This window comes from Pinus tabuliformis, chromosome 1_2 (assembly GCF_031772625.1).
Source record: "Pinus tabuliformis cultivar Carrire ecotype Pingquan chromosome 1_2, CPIR1, whole genome shotgun sequence".
NCBI classification, from domain to species: Eukaryota; Viridiplantae; Streptophyta; class Pinopsida; order Pinales; family Pinaceae; genus Pinus; species Pinus tabuliformis.
This window is the reverse complement of record NC_142298.1, coordinates 254817071-254840031: the sequence shown is the minus strand read 5'-3', so window position 1 is coordinate 254840031 and position 22961 is coordinate 254817071. Positions and strand designations below refer to the sequence as shown.

At 39.3% G+C, this 22961-nt stretch overlaps 1 protein-coding gene and 1 long non-coding RNA gene across 5 annotated transcripts in view; both read left to right on the top strand.

Annotated features, from left to right (window-relative positions):
• Window positions 1-19759, top strand: part of LOC149205335 (uncharacterized) — a 67073-nt gene extending 47314 nt beyond the window's left edge. The window contains exon 2 of the long non-coding RNA XR_016252445.1: window positions 19503-19759. This is a non-coding gene — a long non-coding RNA (uncharacterized LOC149205335). The remainder of the gene's footprint in view (window positions 1-19502) is intronic.
• A 28-nt stretch (window positions 19760-19787) lies between these two features.
• LOC149205334 (putative ubiquitin-conjugating enzyme E2 23) overlaps window positions 19788-22961 on the top strand; it is a 52526-nt gene continuing 49352 nt past the window's right edge. The window contains exons 1-3 of one of the 4 annotated variants that reach the window (XM_089395005.1): window positions 19788-20617; window positions 20982-21059; window positions 21196-22823. In XM_089395005.1, coding sequence (XP_089251131.1) covers window positions 21249-22823 — 1575 coding nt within the window. In that variant the 5' untranslated portion in view covers window positions 19788-20617; window positions 20982-21059; window positions 21196-21248. The other 3 variants (XM_089395003.1, XM_089395004.1, XM_089395006.1) reach the window with 3 other exon arrangements.

Genomic DNA, 22961 nt, shown 5'->3' with positions numbered 1-22961 from the left:
GAGGACAAGCAATTTTTGGCGGGGAGGACTGTAATGTCCCTTCCTAAATTATTTTGGAACATGATTTATTTCTACATTTTGGGGGCCAATTTTGGTGAAGACGGGGCCCATTTGATTTTTGATAGAAGACTTAGGAGTTAGAGGCAAGTTAATTTTATATTATTTTGTTTTGTTAATGATATGTGGGGACCACCCACATAAGAAATACACACTCCCTAAGCCAATGATTCAAAATGCATGAGAGGGAAGAAAAGGTGGGAAGAAAGGCTCCACGAAAGTTATAAAAGGAAGGCAACACACTTCATTTGGCATTCTTGGCTTATCGAATTTGATTCTGTTGCTCGCGCTGTTTAGCCGGGTCACTTGTTGTTTAGCAAGAGTTTTCCAAGCGGAGAACTCACCCTTTCTTTGGGGGACTTCGAGTGCCACCCTAGAGAGGTTCATCCATTATCATTTGGAGGAGATTTGTAGAGAGATTTCCAACATTTGTATTCAGTTTGCCCCAACAATGCGTATTTCTAGAGGACGCAGTAGTGGATCTAGTGTGGCCATTGCAGCATTCTTCCAGAGGGCTATTGCCGAGAGAAATTAGGAGAAGAAGGCTCAATATATTTTTTGGCTATTGGGTGAGTTTGAGGGCTAGAAGTGGCAACAATATTCAGGAATGATTTTGCAGACTCTGTGGCCAATGCAAAAGAGAGAAACTGGGCATACGTGGGAGATAAAGTTTCAGCCATTGGGGCTATTGCTTGCCGGGAGAAATAAGGGAAGTATTGGTGGAGTTGATTGCTACATTTCAGGAGTGTATGGGGAGGATTTCACTAGTGTATTGGTAGGCAGTGTGCTTCAACAGATTTGGAGGGCATAGGGCCTTTTGGGGGTCGATTTTGGAAGGTGAAAACTAGGCCAAACCATTTCTGGATTTTTCTAGGTTTTGGACAAGGCCCCAAATATAAATTTGCAAAATTTTATGAGCGCCGAAGGTAGGGTTTTCAGCCATATCTTTGTAGCAGATAATGCGAAATTGCTGGGGACTGCGAAGTGCCTTTTTCAGGGTCGATTTTGGAAGGTCAAAACTAGGCCAAATCATTTATGGTTTTTTTTGGGCTTTTGACAAGGACCTCAAAAATAAATTTGCAGAATTTTTTGAGCACAGGAGGTGGGGTTTTCAGCCATATCTTTGCAGCAGACAGTGCATATTCGCTGGGGCAGTGCAGAGTAGCAGTTGGACAATTTCTGGGTTATCATTGCTTCACTTAAGCATTGCTCCGCTTGCCAAAAAGGCAAGCCCAGGTGTATTCCTTCCATATATTTGTACTCTTGCACCAATTATAATAAAATGGCTCAACTGCTTCCATATTTCTGATTGTTCTGGGTGTTTACTAAATTGTTTTAAAATTTTCTGTGGTGTAAATTTGCTATTTGCTTGCATATCACTGTTTTTCCTATTTTGGAACATTACAGATCCTAAAAGAAACATGATTTGGAAAAGGTAGCTATATGAGGAAAAGCCAGATGTGGATTAGAAGATCACTTCCTGATGAAGAAAAGGATGACATGACTATTAGTTCAACACTATGGTTTGTTGAAAGGAAAGTGATAGATGGATGATGCCCTATGAAGAAGATCTAAGAAGATGAAGGTTCAATGATGAAGAAGTTGAAGTTCATGACATCGAAAGAAGGAGCCCTACTAGCAGCTGATAGTGCCATGATCTCCACCAAAGAGCAGATAGTTGTTGTTGGAAACAAGTCCCTAGTTGAGAGGGAACTTGGGCAAGTCCCTTTTTAAGAGGGAGCTTGAGTATATTCCTTTATAGGAATGAGTATATCCTCCCTAGTTGAGAGGGAGAGATCATAGTTTTAAAAATTGGAACCAGTCCACCTAATAAATCGGGTTTCAAATTGAAACTGGTCAGGTCTAAATGAACTGATTTTAAAAAAAATACATTAAATAATTAAATTTTAATGAAGAAAACTATTTTAAGATTTAAAACCATGATTCCAAATTAATAGACACAAAATTTTCAAAGTTTGCTCATATATATACCATGTAAAGGTGAATATATCAAAATGGCACCAAGTGCAATACATATTAGCAACAAAATATATAATCAATGAGGCTCTAAATGGTCTATAGAGTGCAAAAACAAAGCCTACAAACTATGCGACCACTAGCCTACTACAAGTCTACATATATGATAATAGTGATCAACATTATCACTTGAAAATTCTCATGAGTCATCATGATCAAACTCAGTTGGTTGAGTCTCGACTCCCAAACTTTGCAACTACTTGAGTCACAAACTTCTCTATTGGTTAAGTGACTTGAGTCTCAAACTTCTGAAGGTATTCTGCCCTAATATAACCTATTACTTCATTTGGTGCTCCACATGGCTTTACATGACCTCCTATCCCAACGAATTGTTGTTTGAACCTAGTAATACCCCCTCCTTCAATAGATTTTTGGCAATATTTGCAGATCATTTTGCCATCAATCGTATCACAATGAGCCCATGCAGTACCCTTGGCTTTTGGAGGCATGATGACTACTACTTAGCTTAAACTCTCTACTGTTTCACTACTCCAGCAAAAACTCAACACTTTCCAAGCTCCCAATCACACTCACAAAAACTCCAAATGAGATGTGTGAGGCAAATGAGGGGGGTGAGCTCCTTTTAAAGGCTTGGAGAGGGTCTTTTTGGAGGGAAACAACCCTTATTTTCCCTCCAAAGAACCCTAGAAGCTTCCTAAATTGCGCTGCGTGGGTCCTCCACGACCTTGGCAGCTAACCGACCGGTTTAGGACGGAATTGGCTGGTTTGACCATAAATCGACCGGTTAGGACTAGTTCTTTGTGGTTTCTAGGCGAAGTGAGGGGTCAAACCTTCCTTTTCTGCCGGTTTGACTCGGTGGGCTAATGAACCGGCTGGTTTGACCGGTTACCAGTTCAAACTGGCATGTTTTTAAAACACTAGGAGAGATAGACACATCATTCTTGTCTTCATGCTATGAAGAAAGAATGGAGGATTGGGTAAGCATCTAAGATTGATTTTGATACTCTTTGAGGATGTGGTAGGGCATCCAATAGGCAAGAGTAGTTGAAGAGGAAATTCCTTGAGGATGTGTTATTCCAAGACAGGAATTGCCCTAAAAGGACATACCCTTTGAACACCCGGGTGGGGTATGTGCCTTGAGAGACAATGATGATGGTGTCTATTAGTCATTTGTCTTGCCAACATTGTGCTCTGATCTTGTGGAGAGATAGAGCTGTTAGTCAAGGCCTTGCTATGTGACAATGTTGGTTGGTATGATGAGATGCAATAAGATAAGTTGAATTAATAGCTTATGAGATGGCTTACCAATCCGACTCTTCTTATGAGAATTCTTCAGTTTGAGAATGTCCAAGTACCATGTATGGATTATGAATACCTCCCTAGTTAAGAGGGAGTGTTGAAATGTGTAACTAGGTTTGGTCTTCATAATGACATATGTAATCATGATTTTATGTATTTGATGTAAAGAGAAAAATAAAATTATTATTGTCATTCTTGAGGCATGGGTTTCATGCTCAAGGTTATTTGATTTATAGGTCAAGCACCCATTGAGTGCTTATAGGGCTTGTCTTTGAGTCAACAAGTCATTGTCATATATGGAAGACCCTTTTGGGCATGTTACATATTGTAAAGAAAAATTTATTTGAGTCAAAATAAGATTTTAAGACCCTCCAAGACCTAGTCAAACAAGCTACAACAAGTTGACGTTCAAGGGAGATCAAGTCGGCTCTTAAAGTGACAAGTCGACCTATTGGAAGGGCTGTTTGACCACCTTAAAGAAGCTTATATGTAAGGCAGACCTCGACCTCATTAAGAAGACATGACATAAATAATCAAGCTCGATAAAAAAGGATAAAAAGACTTAAGAAAGGAGTGAAGAACAAGGAGAAGAAAGGACATTGAAATCTGAATTTTTTGGACCAAATTCCTTCCACACGTGCGAAAGATTAGGGCATCAATCTGTTGCAGATTGATCGAATTGCAGTCACTACAAGAAATCAAGTTTTGGTGTAATATCAGTCTAGTATACAAGCCAAATTGTTGGAGAAGGAACTGCTGCCCAAGTGAAGGAGAAAAGAGACCATTTCTACCATATTCCTATCACACGTGCGAGTTAGGGTTGTTGCAGGAGGGCCGAGAATCACAGTAAAAAAGTACAGGTCTGAAATTGAGGTCGAAGAGGAAGCAAGCAGTTGTTGGAAGGCCAGTTTGACTGAAGTTGACTTTGTGGAAGAGAAACTCATCAAGGAGAGGTTTGACTTGGTCTTGGAGGAGCCTTGGTCAAGGGTCATAGGTCTTGGAATTTGTCATTTGAAGTTCTATAAGAAGAGAAGAGTTCTTGTGGGTTTTCCTCTCAAGAGGAGAGGTTTTGGCCCTGGTTGATAGCCTATATCTTATGTCCTCTTGTCTCATTGTTCTTTATTGTTTGGTAGCTGTTTGATGATAAGAACACTAATTATAATAAAGTGAAAGAAGAAGCTAATCAATTTAAGTAAACACTCATCACAAGCAGTTATCAAAATAAGAGAAATCACCTAATCTAGTTGCCCCTAGATTTGTCAATAGTTGATTCTTTAGCTACCCCGATCATAGATGCTTTTCCTTATATATGCATGAGGCTCTTTGTTTTCGTGTGTTCATCCCCTAACCACATACATTTTGGAGATCAACTTCTACTCAACAGATTACCTTTTTTTCTTATGGTGCTCCTGATTCAGAGCACCAAGAAACGAATGGGGACAAATGATTCCAGATTAGTTAGGACATGAGGCTCCATTCTAGTCTCAGTGATATCCGCACCCTCAGATCAAACCTCATTACAACAATCAGTTTAGTCGTACGTTGAGACCTTCTAGACCTCAGTGATGAACCCTTCTATGCAGACAATCGCACAATATTCACTTGAGACCCTCGCCCCACTATTCTTCAGGGCAAACAATTATGTTGAGTTTCCTCCATTTGGCCTTGGATGTTAGGAGAGAGAGCTCTAGTGATCTAGCATCGCCTCTTCTGGCTAGTATCATAGGCCAATAAGCCGCTTATGTTGCACATCTTTCTTTTGGATCGCTTCTTCATTCTTTGGGGTTGGCCGTCTAGGGTTTAAAATTAGTATTTTCCTTTACTTCCTGACTTTTTTTGTCTTATATAGGAGCCACTTTAGTGCTCCCATTTGTACTGACATCATTGTACCTATCTCAATTCCATTGACCTACTTTTGTAGTCATCAATTGGACATTAAATACATTTATCTTATCTTATCTTATATATACAACTGCCACAAGTGAAGCATGATTGGGTATTACGCCAATTTGACCATTATTAGTCGATAAGATTATCTATTTAACTTTTGAATCTCAAATGGCTCGATTAGGAGACAGTACATGAAGATTTAGGGTCATTTTCAGTATTAGTTTTTCATTTTGGAGTTCATAGCCTTTGCGATAGCTTCATCAATATTACCCACCAAATCAAAAGTCTACGAGTTACCTAGATTATTCAAATTTTCTTTTAAATGATAACTAGTAGATATAATGTATCAAACAAAAAGCTATCATGAATGCTTGCAGTATGGATACATAAAAAAGGGCTTATTGTCAGAATCCCACAATCCAAAAAAGAACTAATATTCAACATATAGTTGTCCAATACAAATAGTTTCAAATACATGATTTCAAATAAGTTCCTAATAGTGTAACTTTTATAGTGAATGCCTAAAAGCCTTATAGTCGTAAATACATACCAACTCATCCAAGTGCATGCTTATTATCGACTTTATCAACTACTTTGTTGGACTCCATTACTTGCACATTCAAGTTTGGAAACTAGTGGGCTGAATTGTCCATGATGAATTTACCATTGTTTGAATGCACAATGTCTGAGTTAGAGGATCAACCTGCTTCTCTCGTGCCATATTTACTATGGTGTTGTAAGTGGCCATAGATTCATCTTCTAGTCTTTTAATATGTTGCCTCAAGTTAGGAAATTAGTGGGCTGTCCATGATGAATTTACCATTGTTCGAATGCACAATGTATGAGTAAGAGGAATGATTTTGCAGAAGTGGCAACAATATTCAGGAATGATTTTGCAGACTCACTGGCCAATGCAAAAGAGAGAAACTGGGCATACGTGGGAGATAAAGTTTCAGCCATTGGGGCTATTGCTTGCCGGGAGAAATAAGGGAAGTATTGGTGGAGTTGATTGTTGCATTTCAGGAGTGTATGGGGAGGATTTCACTAGTGTATTGGTAGGCAGTGTGCTTCAACAGATTTGGAGGGCATAGGGCCTTTTGGGGGTCGATTTTGGAAGGTGAAAACTAGGCCAAACCATTTCTGGATTTTTCTAGGTTTTTGACAAGGACCCCAAATATAAATTTGCAGAATTTTTTGAGCACCGAAGGTGGGGTTTTCAGCCATATCTTTGTAGCAGATAATGCGAAATTGCTGGGGACTGCGAAGTGCCTTTTTCAGGGTCGATTTTGGAAGGTCAAAACTAGGCCAAATCATTTATGGTTTTTTTTGGGCTTTTGACAAGGACCTCAAAAATAAATTTGCAGAATTTTTTGAGCACAGGAGGTGGGGTTTTCGGCCATATCTTTGCAGCAGACAGTGCATATTCGCTGGGGCAGTGCAGAGTAGCAGTTGGACAATTTCTAGGTTATCATTGCTTCACTTAAGCATTGCTCCTCTTGCCAAAAAAGGCAAGCCCAGGTGTATTCCTTCCATATCTTTGCACTCTTGCACCAATTATAATAAAATGGCTTAACTGCTTCCATATTTCTGATTGTTCTGGGTGTTTACTAAATTGTTTTAAAATTTTCTGTGGTGTAAATTTGCTATTTGCTTGCATATCACTGTTTTTCCTATTTTGGAATATTACAGATCCTAAAAGAAACATGATTTGGAAAAGGTAGCTATATGAGGAAAAGCCAGATGTGGATTAGAAGATCACTTCCTGATGAAGAAAAGGATGACATGACTATTAGTTCAACACTATGGTTTGTTGAAAGGAAAGTGATAGATGGATGATGCCCTATGAAGAAGATCTAAGAAGATGAAGGTTCAATGATGAAGAAGTTGAAGTTCATGACATCGAAAGAAGGAGCCCTACTAGCAGCTGATAGTGCCATGATCTCCACCAAAGAGCAGATAGTTGTTGTTGGAAACAAGTCCCTAGTTGAGAGGGAACTTGGGCAAGTCCCTTTTTAAGAGGGAGCTTGAGTATATTCCTTTATAGGAATGAGTATATCCTCCCTAGTTGAGAGGGAGAGATCATAGTTTTAAAAATTGGAACCAGTCCACCTAATAAATCGGGTTTCAAATTGAAACTGGTCAGGTCTAAATGAACTGATTTTAAAAAAAATACATTAAATAATTAAATTTTAATGAAGAAAACTATTTTAAGATTTAAAACCATGATTCCAAATTAATAGACACAAAATTTTCAAAGTTTGCTCATATATATACCATGTAAAGGTGAATATATCAAAATGGCACCAAGTGCAATACATATTAGCAACAAAATATATAATCAATGAGGCTCTAAATGGTCTATAGAGTGCAAAAACAAAGCCTACAAACTATGCGACCACTAGCCTACTACAAGTCTACATATATGATAATAGTGATCAACATTATCACTTGAAAATTCTCATGAGTCATCATGATCAAACTCAGTTGGTTGAGTCTCGACTCCCAAACTTTGCAACTACTTGAGTCACAAACTTCTCTATTGGTTAAGTGACTTGAGTCTCAAACTTCTGAAGGTATTCTGCCCTAATATAACCTATTACTTCATTTGGTGCTCCACATGGCTTTACATGACCTCCTATCCCAACGAATTGTTGTTTGAACCTAGTAATACCCCCTCCTTCAATAGATTTTTGGCAATATTTGCAGATCATTTTGCCATCAATCGTATCACAATGAGCCCATGCAGTACCCTTGGCTTTTGGAGGCATGATGACTACTACTTAGCTTAAACTCTCTACTGTTTCACTACTCCAGCAAAAACTCAACACTTTCCAAGCTCCCAATCACACTCACAAAAACTCCAAATGAGATGTGTGAGGCAAATGAGGGGGGTGAGCTCCTTTTAAAGGCTTGGAGAGGGTCTTTTTGGAGGGAAACAACCCTTATTTTCCCTCCAAAGAACCCTAGAAGCTTCCTAAATTGCGCTGCGTGGGTCCTCCACGACCTTGGCAGCTAACCGACCGGTTTAGGACGGAATTGGCTGGTTTGACCATAAATCGACCGGTTAGGACTAGTTCTTTGTGGTTTCTAGGCGAAGTGAGGGGTCAAACCTTCCTTTTCTGCCGGTTTGACTCGGTGGGCTAATGAACCGGCTGGTTTGACCGGTTACCAGTTCAAACTGGCATGTTTTTAAAACACTAGGAGAGATAGACACATCATTCTTGTCTTCATGCTATGAAGAAAGAATGGAAGATTGGGTAAGCATTCAAGATTGATTTTGATACTCTTTGAGGATGTGGTAGGGCATCCAATAGGCAAGAGTAGTTGAGGAGGAAATTCCTTGAGGATGTGTTATTCCAAGACAGGATTCGCCCTAAAAGGACATACCCTTTGAACACCCGGGTGGGGTATGCGGCTTGAGAGACAATGAAGATGGTGTCTATTAGTTATTTGTCTTGCCAACATTGTGCTCTGATCTTGTGGAGAGATAGAGCTGTTAGTCAAGGCCTTGCTATGTGACAATGTTGGTTGGTATGATGAGATGCAATAAGATAAGTTGAATTAATACCTTATGAGATGGCTTACCAATCCGACTCTTCTTATGAGAATTCTTCGGTTTGAGAATGTCCAAGTACCTTGTATGGATTATGAATACCTCCCTAGTTAAGAGGGAGTGTTGAGATGTTTAACTAGGTTTGGTCTTCATAATGAAATATGTAATCATGATTTTATGTATTTGATGTAAAGACAAAAATAAAATTATTATTGTCATTCTTGAGGCATAGGTTTCATGCTCAAGGTTATTTGATTTAAAGGTCAAGCACCCATTGAGTGCTTTTAGGGCTTGTCTTTGAGTCAACAAGTCATTGTCATATATGGAAGACCCTTTTGGGCATGTTACATATTGTAAAGAAAAATTTATTTGAGTCAAAATAAGATTTTAAGACCCTCCAAGACCTAGTCAAACAAGCTACAACAAGTTGACGTTCAAGGGAGATCAAGTCGGCTCTTAAAGTGACAAGTCGACCTATTGGAAGGGCTGTTTGACCACCTTAAAGAAGCTTATATGTAAGGCAGACCTCGACCTCATTAAGAAGACATGACATAAATAATCAAGCTCGATCAAAAAAGGATAAAAAGACTTAAGAAAGGAGCGAAGAACAAGGAGAAGCAAGGACATTGAAATCTGAATTTTTTGGACCAAATTCCTTCCACACGTGCGAAAGATTAGGGCATCAATCTGTTGCAGATAGACCGAATTGCAGTCACTACAAGAAATCAAGTTTTGGGGTAATATCAGTCTAGTATACAAGCCAAATTGTTGGAGAAGGAACTGCTGCCCAAGTGAAGGAGAAAAGAGACCATTTCTACCATATTCCTATCACACGTGCGAGTTAGGGTTGTTGCAGGAGGGCCGAGAATCACAGTAAAAAAGTACAGGTCTGAAATTGAGGTCGAAGAGGAAGCAAGCAGTTGTTGGAAGGCCAGTTTGACTGAAGTTGACTTTGTGGAAGAGAAGCTCATCAAGGAGAGGTTTGACTTGGTCTTGGAGGGGTCTTGGTCAAGGGTCATAGGTCTTGGAATTTGTCATTTGAAGTTCTATAAGAAGAGAAGAGTTCTTGTGGGTTTTCCTCTCAAGAGGAGAGGTTTTGGCCCTGGTTGATAGCCTATATCTTGTGTCCTCTTGTCTCATTGTTCTTTATTGTTTGGTAGCTGTTTGATGATAAGAACACTAATTATAATCAAGTGAAAGAAGAAGCTAATCAAGTTAAGTAAAAACACATCACAAGCAGTTATCAAAATAAGAGAAATCACCTAATCTAGTTGCCCCTAGATTTGTCAATAGTTGATTCTTTAGCTACCCCGATCATAGATGCTTTTCCTTATATATGCATGAGGCTCTTTGTTTTCGTGTGTTCATCCCCTAACCACATACATTTTGGAGATCAACTTCTACTCAACAGATTACCTTTTTTTCTTATGGTGCTCCTGATTCAGAGCACCAAGAAACGAATGGGGACAAATGATTCCAGATTAGTTAGGACATGAGGCTCCATTCTAGTCTCAGTGATATCCGCACCCTCAGATCAAACCTCATTACAACAATCAGTTTAGTCGTACGTTGAGACCTTCTAGACCTCAGTGATGAACCCTTCTATGCAGACAATCGCACAATATTCACTTGAGACCCTCGCCCCACTATTCTTCAGGGCAAACAATTATGTTGAGTTTCCTCCATTTGGCCTTGGATGTTAGGAGAGAGAGCTCTAGTGATCTAGCATCGCCTCTTCTGGCTAGTATCATAGGCCAATAAGCCGCTTATGTTGCACATCTTTCTTTTGGATCGCTTCTTCATTCTTTGGGGTTGGCCGTCTAGGGTTTAAAATTAGTATTTTCCTTTACTTCCTGACTTTTTTTGTCTTATATAGGAGCCACTTTAGTGCTCCCATTTGTACTGACATCATTGTACCTATCTCAATTCCATTGACCTACTTTTGTAGTCATCAATTGGACATTAAATACATTTATCTTATCTTATCTTATATATACAACTGCCACAAGTGAAGCATGATTGGGTATTACGCCAATTTGACCATTATTAGTCGATAAGATTATCTATTTAACTTTTGAATCTCAAATGGCTCGATTAGGAGACAGTACATGAAGATTTAGGGTCATTTTCAGTATTAGTTTTTCATTTTGGAGTTCATAGCCTTTGCGATAGCTTCATCAATATTACCCACCAAATCAAAAGTCTACGAGTTACCTAGATTATTCAAATTTTCTTTTAAATGATAACTAGTAGATATAATGTATCAAACAAAAAGCTATCATGAATGCTTGCAGTATGGATACATAAAAAAGGGCTTATTGTCAGAATCCCACAATCCAAAAAAGAACTAATATTCAACATATAGTTGTCCAATACAAATAGTTTCAAATACATGATTTCAAATAAGTTCCTAATAGTGTAACTTTTATAGTGAATGCCTAAAAGCCTTATAGTCGTAAATACATACCAACTCATCCAAGTGCATGCTTATTATCGACTTTATCAACTACTTTGTTGGACTCCATTACTTGCACATTCAAGTTTGGAAACTAGTGGGCTGAATTGTCCATGATGAATTTACCATTGTTTGAATGCACAATGTCTGAGTTAGAGGATCAACCTGCTTCTCTCGTGCCATATTTACTATGGTGTTGTAAGTGGCCATAGATTCATCTTCTAGTCTTTTAATATGTTGCCTCAAGTTAGGAAATTAGTGGGCTGTCCATGATGAATTTACCATTGTTCGAATGCACAATGTATGAGTAAGAGGATCAACCCGCTTCTCTCGTGCCATATTTACTATGGTGTTGCAAGTGGCCATAGATTCATCTTCTAGTATTTTAATATGTTGCCTCTATTGCATGAGAATCTCTATTACCTTAAATTCTAGCAGGCCTTGTGAGATGCCTCACAAGGCAATGACTAGACTTAGAGGCAACAAATGATGTGGATTTCCATTATTCCCCCAACAATCCTCCTCTTGCTCTTAAGTGGAATTTCACCACATGGGAGGCTTCCCAGTTTTCACCTAAATGATATTCTAAGTCAATTGACTCAAGGTGATATGAATAAAAGGCTAAGCAAATTAATTCTTGAATGGACAAGGGCACAATTCTCTGTGTAGGAGTAACATACCATATACAAAGCCTTAGAAAGGCACTTGACACCTAGGGTTCGAAGATGTAGTTCAATGAATGCGTGTGTAGGCATACAAGCACAAAGAAAGGTTTGCAAATGATGAAATCAACAAAAAGAGGGGAAACCTTCAATTTAAAGCCCAAGTTGAAGCATTAGCCAAAGTTCGAGCATCTCTAGGGCAAAATTTGATTAGGGAAGATGACGCTAGCCCTATTAGGGCAAATTCAACCTTGAAAAATACTAGATTTTGAGTGTAAAGGATCAATCAAGGTGAATTCAAGCTATGGTAGCCTCAACATCAATCTAGAACTTGCCCTAATTGAACTTGGCCCTATGCCCTAGCCCTAATGACTTGTGTTAAAGGGCTTAGAAAGATGAAAAAGAAATAAAGAGTAGAATTTTGGTGATTTTTGACCACCACAGGGATTCCCAATGCCTTTCCCTACTTGGATGATGGAGTCTTTCAGGGTAAATTTAGGAGAAATTAAATTTATGCTTGGAGTAAGGGGGAAACCCTAGTTTTCACTTGATAAGCCCTAGCTCTCTTTTTATGAGGGAAGAAATTAAGTAGAGGAAAGCTCTCTAGGAGGTCCTCTATGGCATTAAAGGAAAATAAAGTTAACATGCAATAATCAAGCAAGAATTTTCAATAAAGATATGCGGCATGGAATAAGAGAAACACCCTAGCATACATTTCATTATATGAAAAACCATTAAAAATTTGCAATTCAACTTACAATTTTATAAATAAGTGGCCTTCTTTCAATCCTAAAAAAACAACTCCAAGACAAAATTCATTCTCCAATAGCAATAGCTCCAAAAATATCACATCTCCACAAGTATCAAGATACAACTAGGCTAATGCGTGCTCTCTAAAGGAGGCCAAAATCCACAAATGATGATGAAAATAATAATGGAGTGATCCTCTATTTATATGAGGTCTATCACATCCATTAATTCATCTAAATGCCATATAACAAGTTTCATTTTGAGTGAACATGAATTAAGTGGGTTACAAGCCAACCCAATACCTCAATATAACAAAATAAGCCACTAATTGCCCATAGTGTGAGTGGAAAATCCTCTCCAGGCATTATGTCATGCCCATTTAGGGCTAATAAGGCTCCAGATTCCAAACGTATGCATATCCAACTATCATAATCAACCATGAATTGAGGAAGAATCCTCAAATCAAGCCTCAAAACATCTCCATGTATCCAAAATCCAGCTCCAGGTGCCCTGTGTCATCTCCATGGGTGCCATCAAGACTACATGGTGCAATCTCTCTAGCATTGGGGCTCCATGAGGTGTCACAAGCCCTCCCTAATCATCTTGGGGATGATCATCATCATTTGGACTTTGGATCAAGGCATGCCCATCAAACAATGTTAAGGCCAACTTGGGGCATATTGGGTCTGCTAGGTACATCATCAAGAATCTCCAATGTGACACAAAGTGAGCTCATCGTTTCAACATTTGTGGGTGCTTTGAGGTGTTAATCCACTGTTAGGATCAGCAAAGTTCCCAATGCTCTACCATGGAAGGGAAATGGTGCATTGTTGATTTGGGGTAGCATCGGATGTGCTCCAGCCACGAAATTTGGTGGAGAGGTTGGGGCACATGAGATCTCCAATACCCAGAAAGGGTTTGGGCAGATTCTAAACAGTTCAGGAGATATTAAAATAATTAATATTTTTAATGGAATCCCTAAGTCTAAACTTAGGAAAATAAAATATTAATGTGGATTAATATGAAACTGTGTTAGAATGGTCCAAAAGACATGGATCAAGCCAGATCTAATCTTAGCCGTTGATTAGGGACTTAATCTCGGCCGTTGATATGTCAATAGGGAAAGTATAAGAATTAGGGACTTAATCTCGGCCATTGATATGTCAATAGGGAAAGTATAAGAGGAGGCTTGAGGGTCACTTGGAGAACACACCAAAGTGATTAGTCATTCTATTCTCTAGAGCGGGGTTTGCTAAGAGAGATAGAATTAGTGATCGAGAGATGCAGTTGAGGGGCATTTGAGTACAGAGAAACAGAGAGGCAAAGATAGTGCCGGGATAGCAGTGCAGTAGCCAAGGAGAGTGACGCAGAGCCATCCAGGGCTCATGCAGGGCCACACAGAGGAAGCCGGGAGTTGCACAGAGCCTCAGAGAGGCTAGCGTTACTGATGCATAGGGCCAGAGGGCTAGCGCAGGGTCTCCCAGGGTTGACGCAGACCCATCCGGGGTGATGCAGGGCCAGCGTGAGGCAGAGAGGGGCTGACGCAGTCCAGAGAGAGGCTGACGCTGGGGTTTCTGGGGTAGATTGGTGCCGAGTAGCTATCGGAAGGATTATCCGGGGTTTCAGTGAGGGGATTTGTCAGAAACTGAGAGGTATTACTACCAAGGAAATTCTCTGTTGGGTAGGCTAGTTTCGGCACCCAGATTGTACTCTGATATTGCTTAATAAGAAAACCCTCAGATAGCTGCACCAGTTTTCCCACATTGGGTTTTTCTGGTGACATTAGTCCAAAAGTAATGGTGTCATATGGTGTGTTTGTTTCTGTTTCTTTTAGTTGCTGATCTATAATATGTTGAGCATGCACTAGTGTTTATTTTCAGTATTTACATTGTAAATAACTTGTTATGGAAAATAACAAGTAGGTAGGAATAAATCAAATAAAGTGCATGGCGGGTTTCTAACTAAGTAAACTTAGAAACTTCAACATGCATGTGCACGGTCATCATTGCTCTATTGAATTGTAGTATGACTTGGGCATCATGTGGGGTAGGCATAGAATGATTGTGCCCTTTAGGCCTTTGTTGCTTTGTGAAGAAACAACTGGAAAAGCCATCTCAAACTCAAGTGAAGGCAACCACTCATTAGAGACAATGACCATAGATGTATCGTAGTGGACTATACTTAATTGTCAAGGACATAGTATGACTTCAAACATGGATCGCTTTCAAATATCTAACTAGACCATGTCCCGTAAAAATGGTACCTACCCTGATAGAGGTGGCTAGGTAATCAACCCTATAAGGTGCTTCTAGCCCCTAAGGGAAAGTGACACTTCCAAGGTCAACCCTTCAATTCATAGGTTTTAATGATCATAATGGCAACGAAGGGGAAATACTTCATGTCTAAGTGCCATGGTTATGGGACCATCTGATGGAGGTCCACATCCTAAGTGTATAGATGTAATGGAGAGAGCAATTATGGAGGCACGAGTTACCCTTTTCTTCAGCTTGCTTTTTCCACCCATTTGGTGTGCCTTTTACTTCTTTTTTATAATGCTTTGATATGGAGCATAACTTAAGTATCCAAGCTTATTTTTTATGATATAACATTTATTTACCTCTCAAGTATGAGTTGGTTTCTCACTCATCAAGGTTGGGACATGCAAGGGTTCCTTATGATGTGATGGAGCATCTAGTGCTTCATAACCAGGTGATGGCTAATGAGGGGGTTAGAACTCAAGCTAAGATTTTGCCCATGTTAATTATGTCTCGGCCATCTTTTGCATTTTAACTTTTCTTTTTCTTTTGTTGTGGCCATCTCATGCTTTTATCTTTCTCGCAGCTGCATCAACCTCCAAGGTAAAGCTTTTTGGTCCTAACTCAAGGATGTGGATGTATGGTTGCCAAATCCCCAAGAACCAATGGCAGTTAACTTTAAGGATGGATGTGATATCAAGGGAAAGGTGAAAAGTGGTAAGTGTGGAATGGTTATGGACACACTACTTCAATCCAAGTTTCCCAAGTAGTGTCCCTCCTATAACTCTAAGGCCTTAGAGGAGGTCCCATTGGACTAGGGCTAATGACCAAACCCCTTGGTAAGGTGAGAGAACAAGTTTACAGTCAAGATTGGTCAATTATCCAGATCACCCCTTTATCCATGTTAGAATGCCAAAAACATTAAGTAAAAGCACATGATTGCAAAATGGTTAAAATACTTGCCAAGTGGCAGCCCACCTTCATTCAAGAGGAATGTTGGATGGTGAGAGGTGTATGACCGGTGCAAATGGCAGAGGAATGTGGCATATCATCATAACTGAGAAATTTGTAGGGCTGCTGGTTGGCTTGCTGCGCAAGGTAGGAGAAAAGTTTTCCCCTATGGGGTTACATAATCTTGGTGGGTAATGATCCCCATGATAATTTCCAGTTGAGCTGATACACTGGTGTCTTGCACTTGCATTTTCGTCAAAATTGCCTAAATTGCCTAAATTGCGATATTTTTGCTTTTAATAAGACCCTCTTGCGTCCTTAATCCTCAATGAATCTCATGAAACTCATGATATTCCATAGGAATTCAATAGAGATCCAAATCATGAACAAGAGAGAAGTGTATAAGAGATTCCATTCTGCTGAGCCTGTAGGAGGGTGAACACTGAACTCTTATGTGCCCACCCAAAAGCGAAGGCCGAGCTTAGGCGGAAGAAAACTAGAAGACAAATTGACTTTGGAATTGACGCCCCCTTCCCCTATCACAGAGAGGTGATGAAGCCAACAAAATCCACCCACTACCTAGAGCAATGTAAAGACTGCTTTTAGGGACGTTAAGGATGATTGCCTCAAAGACCAGAAAGACCAATTCTCAACCAAACAAGCCGGACAAGAAGAACTGAAAATGGGGGTTCCTATAGAATTGCCCAAACCCTCAATAGGATGCCAAACATCCAAAGCAAAACTAAGGTTGAAATTTGAAACCTCCCCTGATTTTTGCCAATCTGTAGAAACAAAATTGAGAGAGGGTGTCCACTCAGTCACAAATTCCACAGGGAAGAACCACCATTCCGATGGTCCAAAAGCTACGCTGAAATACACCAACTAGAGTCACAAGTAGAAATGCTTGAGTTGTTGCTTGACAGATTCCATTGTGCCTTAACCCTGCCTCGATCATGCTAGTTTTAGAGTGCCATTTCATAATGGTGATTGAGGCATGTCACATAGGAGCAGTCGCTTCACCCAATGTTGGTTAGCAAGTGTTCAGCTATGGGCCATGTGCTCATTTAATTGGAGCCTATGTGAGTGGACATGCATCATCATGGGATTGAGTGGTGATAAATTTTGTGATTAATGGCAGTAATCCCTGCTTGTCCTAATGTTGCCTTATTTGCATATTTATCAGCTAGTTGATTGTTTTATGGGAGCACATGATAGAATTTAACGATGGGAATGAGGGTTGCAGCTTGATGAATTCGTACAAGTTACAATCACAGAGGATAACCTGAAGTCCAAAAGATTGGTACCCAAGACCATGTGCTGAATAACATTCTTTGAATCCCCCATCACAATCAAGCTTTAAGTATGGAGATTGCTAGCTATTTTCAGAACTTTGCAGGAGTGCATATGCTTCAGCTTGATTGCTAGAAGAGAGATTCCCGGGCTTTAGGCATAGGTATAAATCCTTCATCCAGGGTTAGTGATAACCCATTCCACACCTGTCACCCATTTTATTCACATGTTATTGTCATGTTCATTGTAGCATTAATCCTTACAAGGTATTGGCAGATGAAGATATTATGTATGAAAACATGAAGATCATGTTAATGTTCAGCAAATTGATTTAGTAATGGTTTTAATAGAGGTCAAAATATCGTCATTCTCTTCTGAAACTCTGAAGGAACTGATCATGTAAACATGGAGATTAACTTCTAATGTTTGATATGATTGATTTAGTGAAGGATTTAAATTGAAATCAAGATCAGAATGATTGGAAAATCCAAATAACCAGTTCTCTAAAAATGGTTCGTAGAGGTACTGCTAGAACTATGACCCTAGTAGGTGCCCATCATTAAGATGCTTTTTATATTTTTTGTTTTGTACAAGTAAAAGCTCAACTAGTGGCTTTCTTAACTGTGTCAAGCACATCTTCCAGCTTTTTTATCCAAGGAAAATCTGGCAGGGAAACCTAAGGGACCCTTCCTGACATTTGTGGATGGCATTCCTAGTAAACTTGTTGGTGTAGACTAGTGCACCTAACCCAGGGTGATTTCAACTGGGTGTCTGCTGGCACGGAACTAGCCAAATGTCCAACAACATTTGTCACAACTGGTTGAGCTAACCCTTTGGAGCTGAGTTCATTTCCCACGTATGTCAGAAGCCGAGCTGTTAAATCCTGTTATACTTTGCAAATATGAATTAGACAATCCTTTTTCACTCAGAATAAAAAATCTTTTATGAGTGTGGAATATGTGTTAATTTGTTTTGTTTTGCAACTTTTGCCCCTTAGGCCATGTCCCATTGCAATTTGATCTTTTTGGATTTTGCAAATACAGACACAGTATTTTTCTCATTGTATATCATATAAGAGTCAGTTGGGGCAATCCTAATGTATTGTCAACTTTCCTCCTCATCCGACCTTTGTTCCTCTACCTTTTCCGTCACCCTTTTTAAGTTCCATCACCTGGCAACTTAAGTTGCCGTTGGTCCCCCCTTTTGTTTCTTCACTATTCACCTCGACCATATGCATGGGCGTATAATTCCTTTACCTTACAATTATATAAAGGCATCCAAAGTATTGTTTTTTTGTTTGTTTGTTTCTTTTCTTTTTCCTTTTGTTTAGTTACATGCTATTTGTGTTGGTTATAATAGTTTAGAGGTTCCAGCAATCTGCAAACTTACACAGACAACTGTAGTTCTTGGCCATTTATCCTGTAGTTTGCTCAAGAGTTGAAAGTAATCGAGTGACATTCTGCAAAGATCATCCAACTTGACATAAAGTGACATACATGATATCACTAAGTTTTTAAACCTAGAGATTATATCGTTTAGCCCTTAATTTAAAGTTTGAAATCCTGAAGATCTGTTTGATTCCAAGAAGTATTTATTTCATTTTTATGATGTATATGATAATTTGGATAAGTTTTCTCACATGAAATCTGTTGTGGTATGGAGTCTGGACTATCATGATTGAGATGAATCTGGGAATAATATGTGGAAAATATGCTCTGAAGTAGGAGTACATGGTTGTATGTTTTTTATCAATATTGCATCACCTTGGCATTTTGACATAACTGGAACTGTGTTTAACTTATTTAAGTTTTCTCACATGAAATTTGTTGTAGTATGGAGTTTGGACTATCATGATTGAGATGAATCTGGGAATAATATGTGGAAAATATGCTCTGAAGTAGGAGTACATGGTTGTATGTTTTTTATCAATATTGCATCACCTTGGCATTTTGACATAACTGGAAATGTGTTTAGCTTATTTCATCAAAGATCCCTGTGAACTCATTAAAATAAACATTCTTCTAGTTTATCTTGGATCATTTTTTTCTGTATTGGACAAAAAGCAAAATTTTAATGTTCTGTTAAGAGGTTATATTATATCCTAACTTGTGGGTATGCTGGTGGTTTTGTTGGACTTTCCTGTATTTAATAATATAGGTATACTGTGCCACCCCCAACATTATTATTATACTGGGTCCACCATCTAGAGAACATTTTCAGGACCCAATCCTTTTTACTTGACTTTTTGTTGCACTATAAGTAACTCATGACAGGATTGCAACTTAAAAATAATAAATTTATCTGTGTCACTAATGTTAACAGAATCAAGGTTTATATTGCAGCTGCTTTTCATTCTTGAGTTATCCCTTTCTAGGGGATATTCTTCTTAGTCAGCACATTTTCTGGGTCTATGATTCTGGAGATTGGTGCCTGTTTTACTGCGTCTTTCAGCATCCTGTGTTAGAGTGCAGTTCCAAGTTTCAAAATTCGACATCAGCAGTTTGATTGTTGAAGATAACTGGACAATCCTCTTCAGCAGTTTCAAGATTGATCTTTGAAGATTGCTGAATACGTGTTGTTTAGTAGTTCAGTGCTTGGAGCTATTCAGATCTGTTCTCCTTTGGAATTTTCAGAAGATTGAGTTATATTTTAGCAGTTTTATTTAGAAGATCGGTCAGGACAGTTTTGGCACTAGATCTTGAAGGTTCCTTTGGGCAGTTCTTCTTTGGCAGCGTTTATATTTTGAAGATTGCTTTGGGCAATTCTCCTTTGGCATTTACATTTCGAAAGATTACTGAGGGTTGTGTGCTGTTGGAAATTGGTAGTATGTCTAGAGAGCTTCTTTGGGCAACTCTCCTTTGGCAGGTTCCATATTGAGAAAGTTTCTTTGGGCAACTCTCCTTTGGCATTTATATCTTGACAGATTACCAAGGGTAGTGCCCCTTTGGCTCTATGTCTGGAGATCTTCTTTGGGCAACTCTCCTTTGGCAGGTTCCATATTAAGAAGGTTGCTTTGGGCAATTCTCCTTTGGCAGGTTCTATATTGAGAGGGTGTCTTTGGGCAATTCTCCTTTGGCAGGTTATCTCATAGCCGTTACTTTTTTGGAAGATTGCTTCCAGCAATTCTCTTTTGCAGTTGTTGTTTGGAAGCTTGCTACATTCAACAGTTGCTTCGGGCAGTTCTCCTTTGGCAGTTACTTTCAAGATTTAGACAGTTATTCTTTGGTATTTCTTTTGCCAAAGATTGCTCAGATCAAGCATCTTTTGGAGTACTTCAGTATCAGGAGACTTCTTTTTCGGTAGTTCTTCAAAGATTGTTCAAGTAGATCCTGTTACTATATATCAATGTCATGAATCTGGAAAGTCACTTTTCTTTGGGCATCGTGCAACAAAAACAATGCAAAGCACAGATTAGACGCTGCTTCCTATTGATCATTGTCTATTGAAATTATCATAGGTAAGTCTATGCCATCCCTGTTGCAATGATGAGCTTCTTGAATTTCATAAGTTTATTTACATTCGATGGTGGAAGGAACTGTTTAGGTGGTGATGTCAAGAATCTCAGAAGGTGATAGAGCCTACCAATAAACAGAGGTGGTGCCTTTTATATCTTTTTTGGCACATTGCAAGCATTGTGATCAAACTTTTTAAGCTTGGCATAAGATTCATTCAAGGAGAATTTGCTTACATTTTTTGTTTCATGCCAGGAAAATACCTGTGAAAGGATTTATTAGCTTGATAGTTGTAAACTTGGCTGGAGGTTCTGTTCCATTACTAATAAAATTCACAATTGGTGGTGAATATTTTGTTATCTACTACAGTTAAGTCAGGGGCATTTGAATGGAGTGCAAAGATCACGACAAAGTATCATACATTCAAGTCTAAAGACATCCCAGAGAGTAATAGCATAGGACTCATCCCTCCTGACTCTTTTCCAAGAGTACTGCATATCTCAATCTACACATCGATCTAAAAGCTATGTAACTGAACCATTGTATTTGCCGACTGAAACTACTTCCAAATCACTTGCTGCAGATCTTTACAGAGAATATATACTCCAAAGCTCCAAACAGTCAGGCCAGGTACGGATGGCGGCTAAAAGCCTAGGTGATTCAGATCTGGACAGCAGCAGCAGTGACAGCGAAGATCAGGATGAGAGTGATTCTATGTTTGAAGACCATGCTCAGATAATATGGACAAGTCTGGCAGAAACAATTGAGAAAATTGATGATATTTTAGTAGTTGACAGAGCTTTTTTCTATGGTGACATTGTTGCATCTGTTTCAGATCCATCGGGGCAGACGGGCACAGTAGTCAATGTTGATCTCATTGTGGATTTAAAAGCTCCAAGTGGAGAAATTGTAAGAAACATTAATAGCAAGCATCTGGTAAGGTTATTCCCCTTTGCAGTCGGAGATCATGTTATATATGGGCCATGGTTGGGAAGGGTTGAAGATGTGGTCCAAAATGTAACTGTCCAGTTTGATGACAACGCAAAGTGCAAGATAAAGAGGGCTGATCCTGGATGTCTAATCCCTATATGTCATAATCTAATAGAAGATGAGAATTATCCTTATTATCCAGGTCAGCGTGTCCGTGGCAGTACATCTGCAGTTTTCAGGGATGCTCAATGGTTGCAAGGAACACACAAAGCAGGGCGTACAGAAGCTACAATAAGTAATGTGGAAATCAAATCTCTAGTTGTAACCTGGATTGCTGCAGCTGGTCCAGACGGTGGTTCCCAATCACCAACTACACCTGCAGAGCAGCAAGACCCTAAAAAATTGACGCTTTTGTCTTGTTTCACTCATGCTAATTGGCAACTTGGTGACTGGTGTTTGCTTCCCGCCTATGCAAAAATTTCCACATCAGTACCTATTAAGATGGAAGACTTTGCATCAGATGGAGAGGCAAAAACAGTTAAAGAGAATGGCAGATTGAAATCCAATTCTGGAAGTGATGATGCTTTAAGTCATGAGAAAATCTGCAGAAACCTTGTGAAAGGTCATCAAGGAGGGTGCATGGAGGATGTTAGTAAACAGGTGCTCTCTGTACTGAAGACAAAGGCCAAGGTGGATGTGGTTTGGCAGGATGGCACACAGTCCTTTTGTTTAGATTCACGGACCTTGTCTCCTGTCGATAATCTGGGAGATCATGACTTTTGGCCTGGACAGTATGTTATGGAGAAAGGTCAGGATGAGGATGGGGCGGCTCTTAATGCCAAACGAATAGGAGTTGTGAAAAGTGTGGATTCTAAGGAACGCACGGTAAGGGTGAAATGGGTGAAGCCTGTGGAATGTCCAGGAGATCCTCGAGAATTTGGCAGGGAGGAGGTGGTAAGTGTCTATGAACTATCCGAACATCCAGATTACAGTTACTGTATTGGTGATATTGTGATTCGGCTGTCCTCTGTCCAAGTGACTTCAGTGGAGTCTAGTGTCGCTAATCAGCTTGGTGAACAAAAGGAATGTCAGCACAAATTAAAGCCAGATAAGGATGACAAAACCCTGGAGCCAATTTTTGGAGAGAGAGCTTTTATGACAAGGCAGAATATTGATGGTGGTGGTAGCTTCGAGGATTCAAATTTGTGCAATATTGGAAATATTATTGGCCTTAAAGATGGGGACATTGAGGTAGCATGGGCAAATGGGATGGTATCAAAGGTATGTCTTCTTTCTCTTAAGTGCATTTATTGCTGAATAAATGTAGTAGATTTTTGCCACGTGGAGTACTAAATGCATCAGCATGCATTAATGAAGATGCCTGATTTTGTCTCGAAAATGTAAAAAGCCATAGGTTTG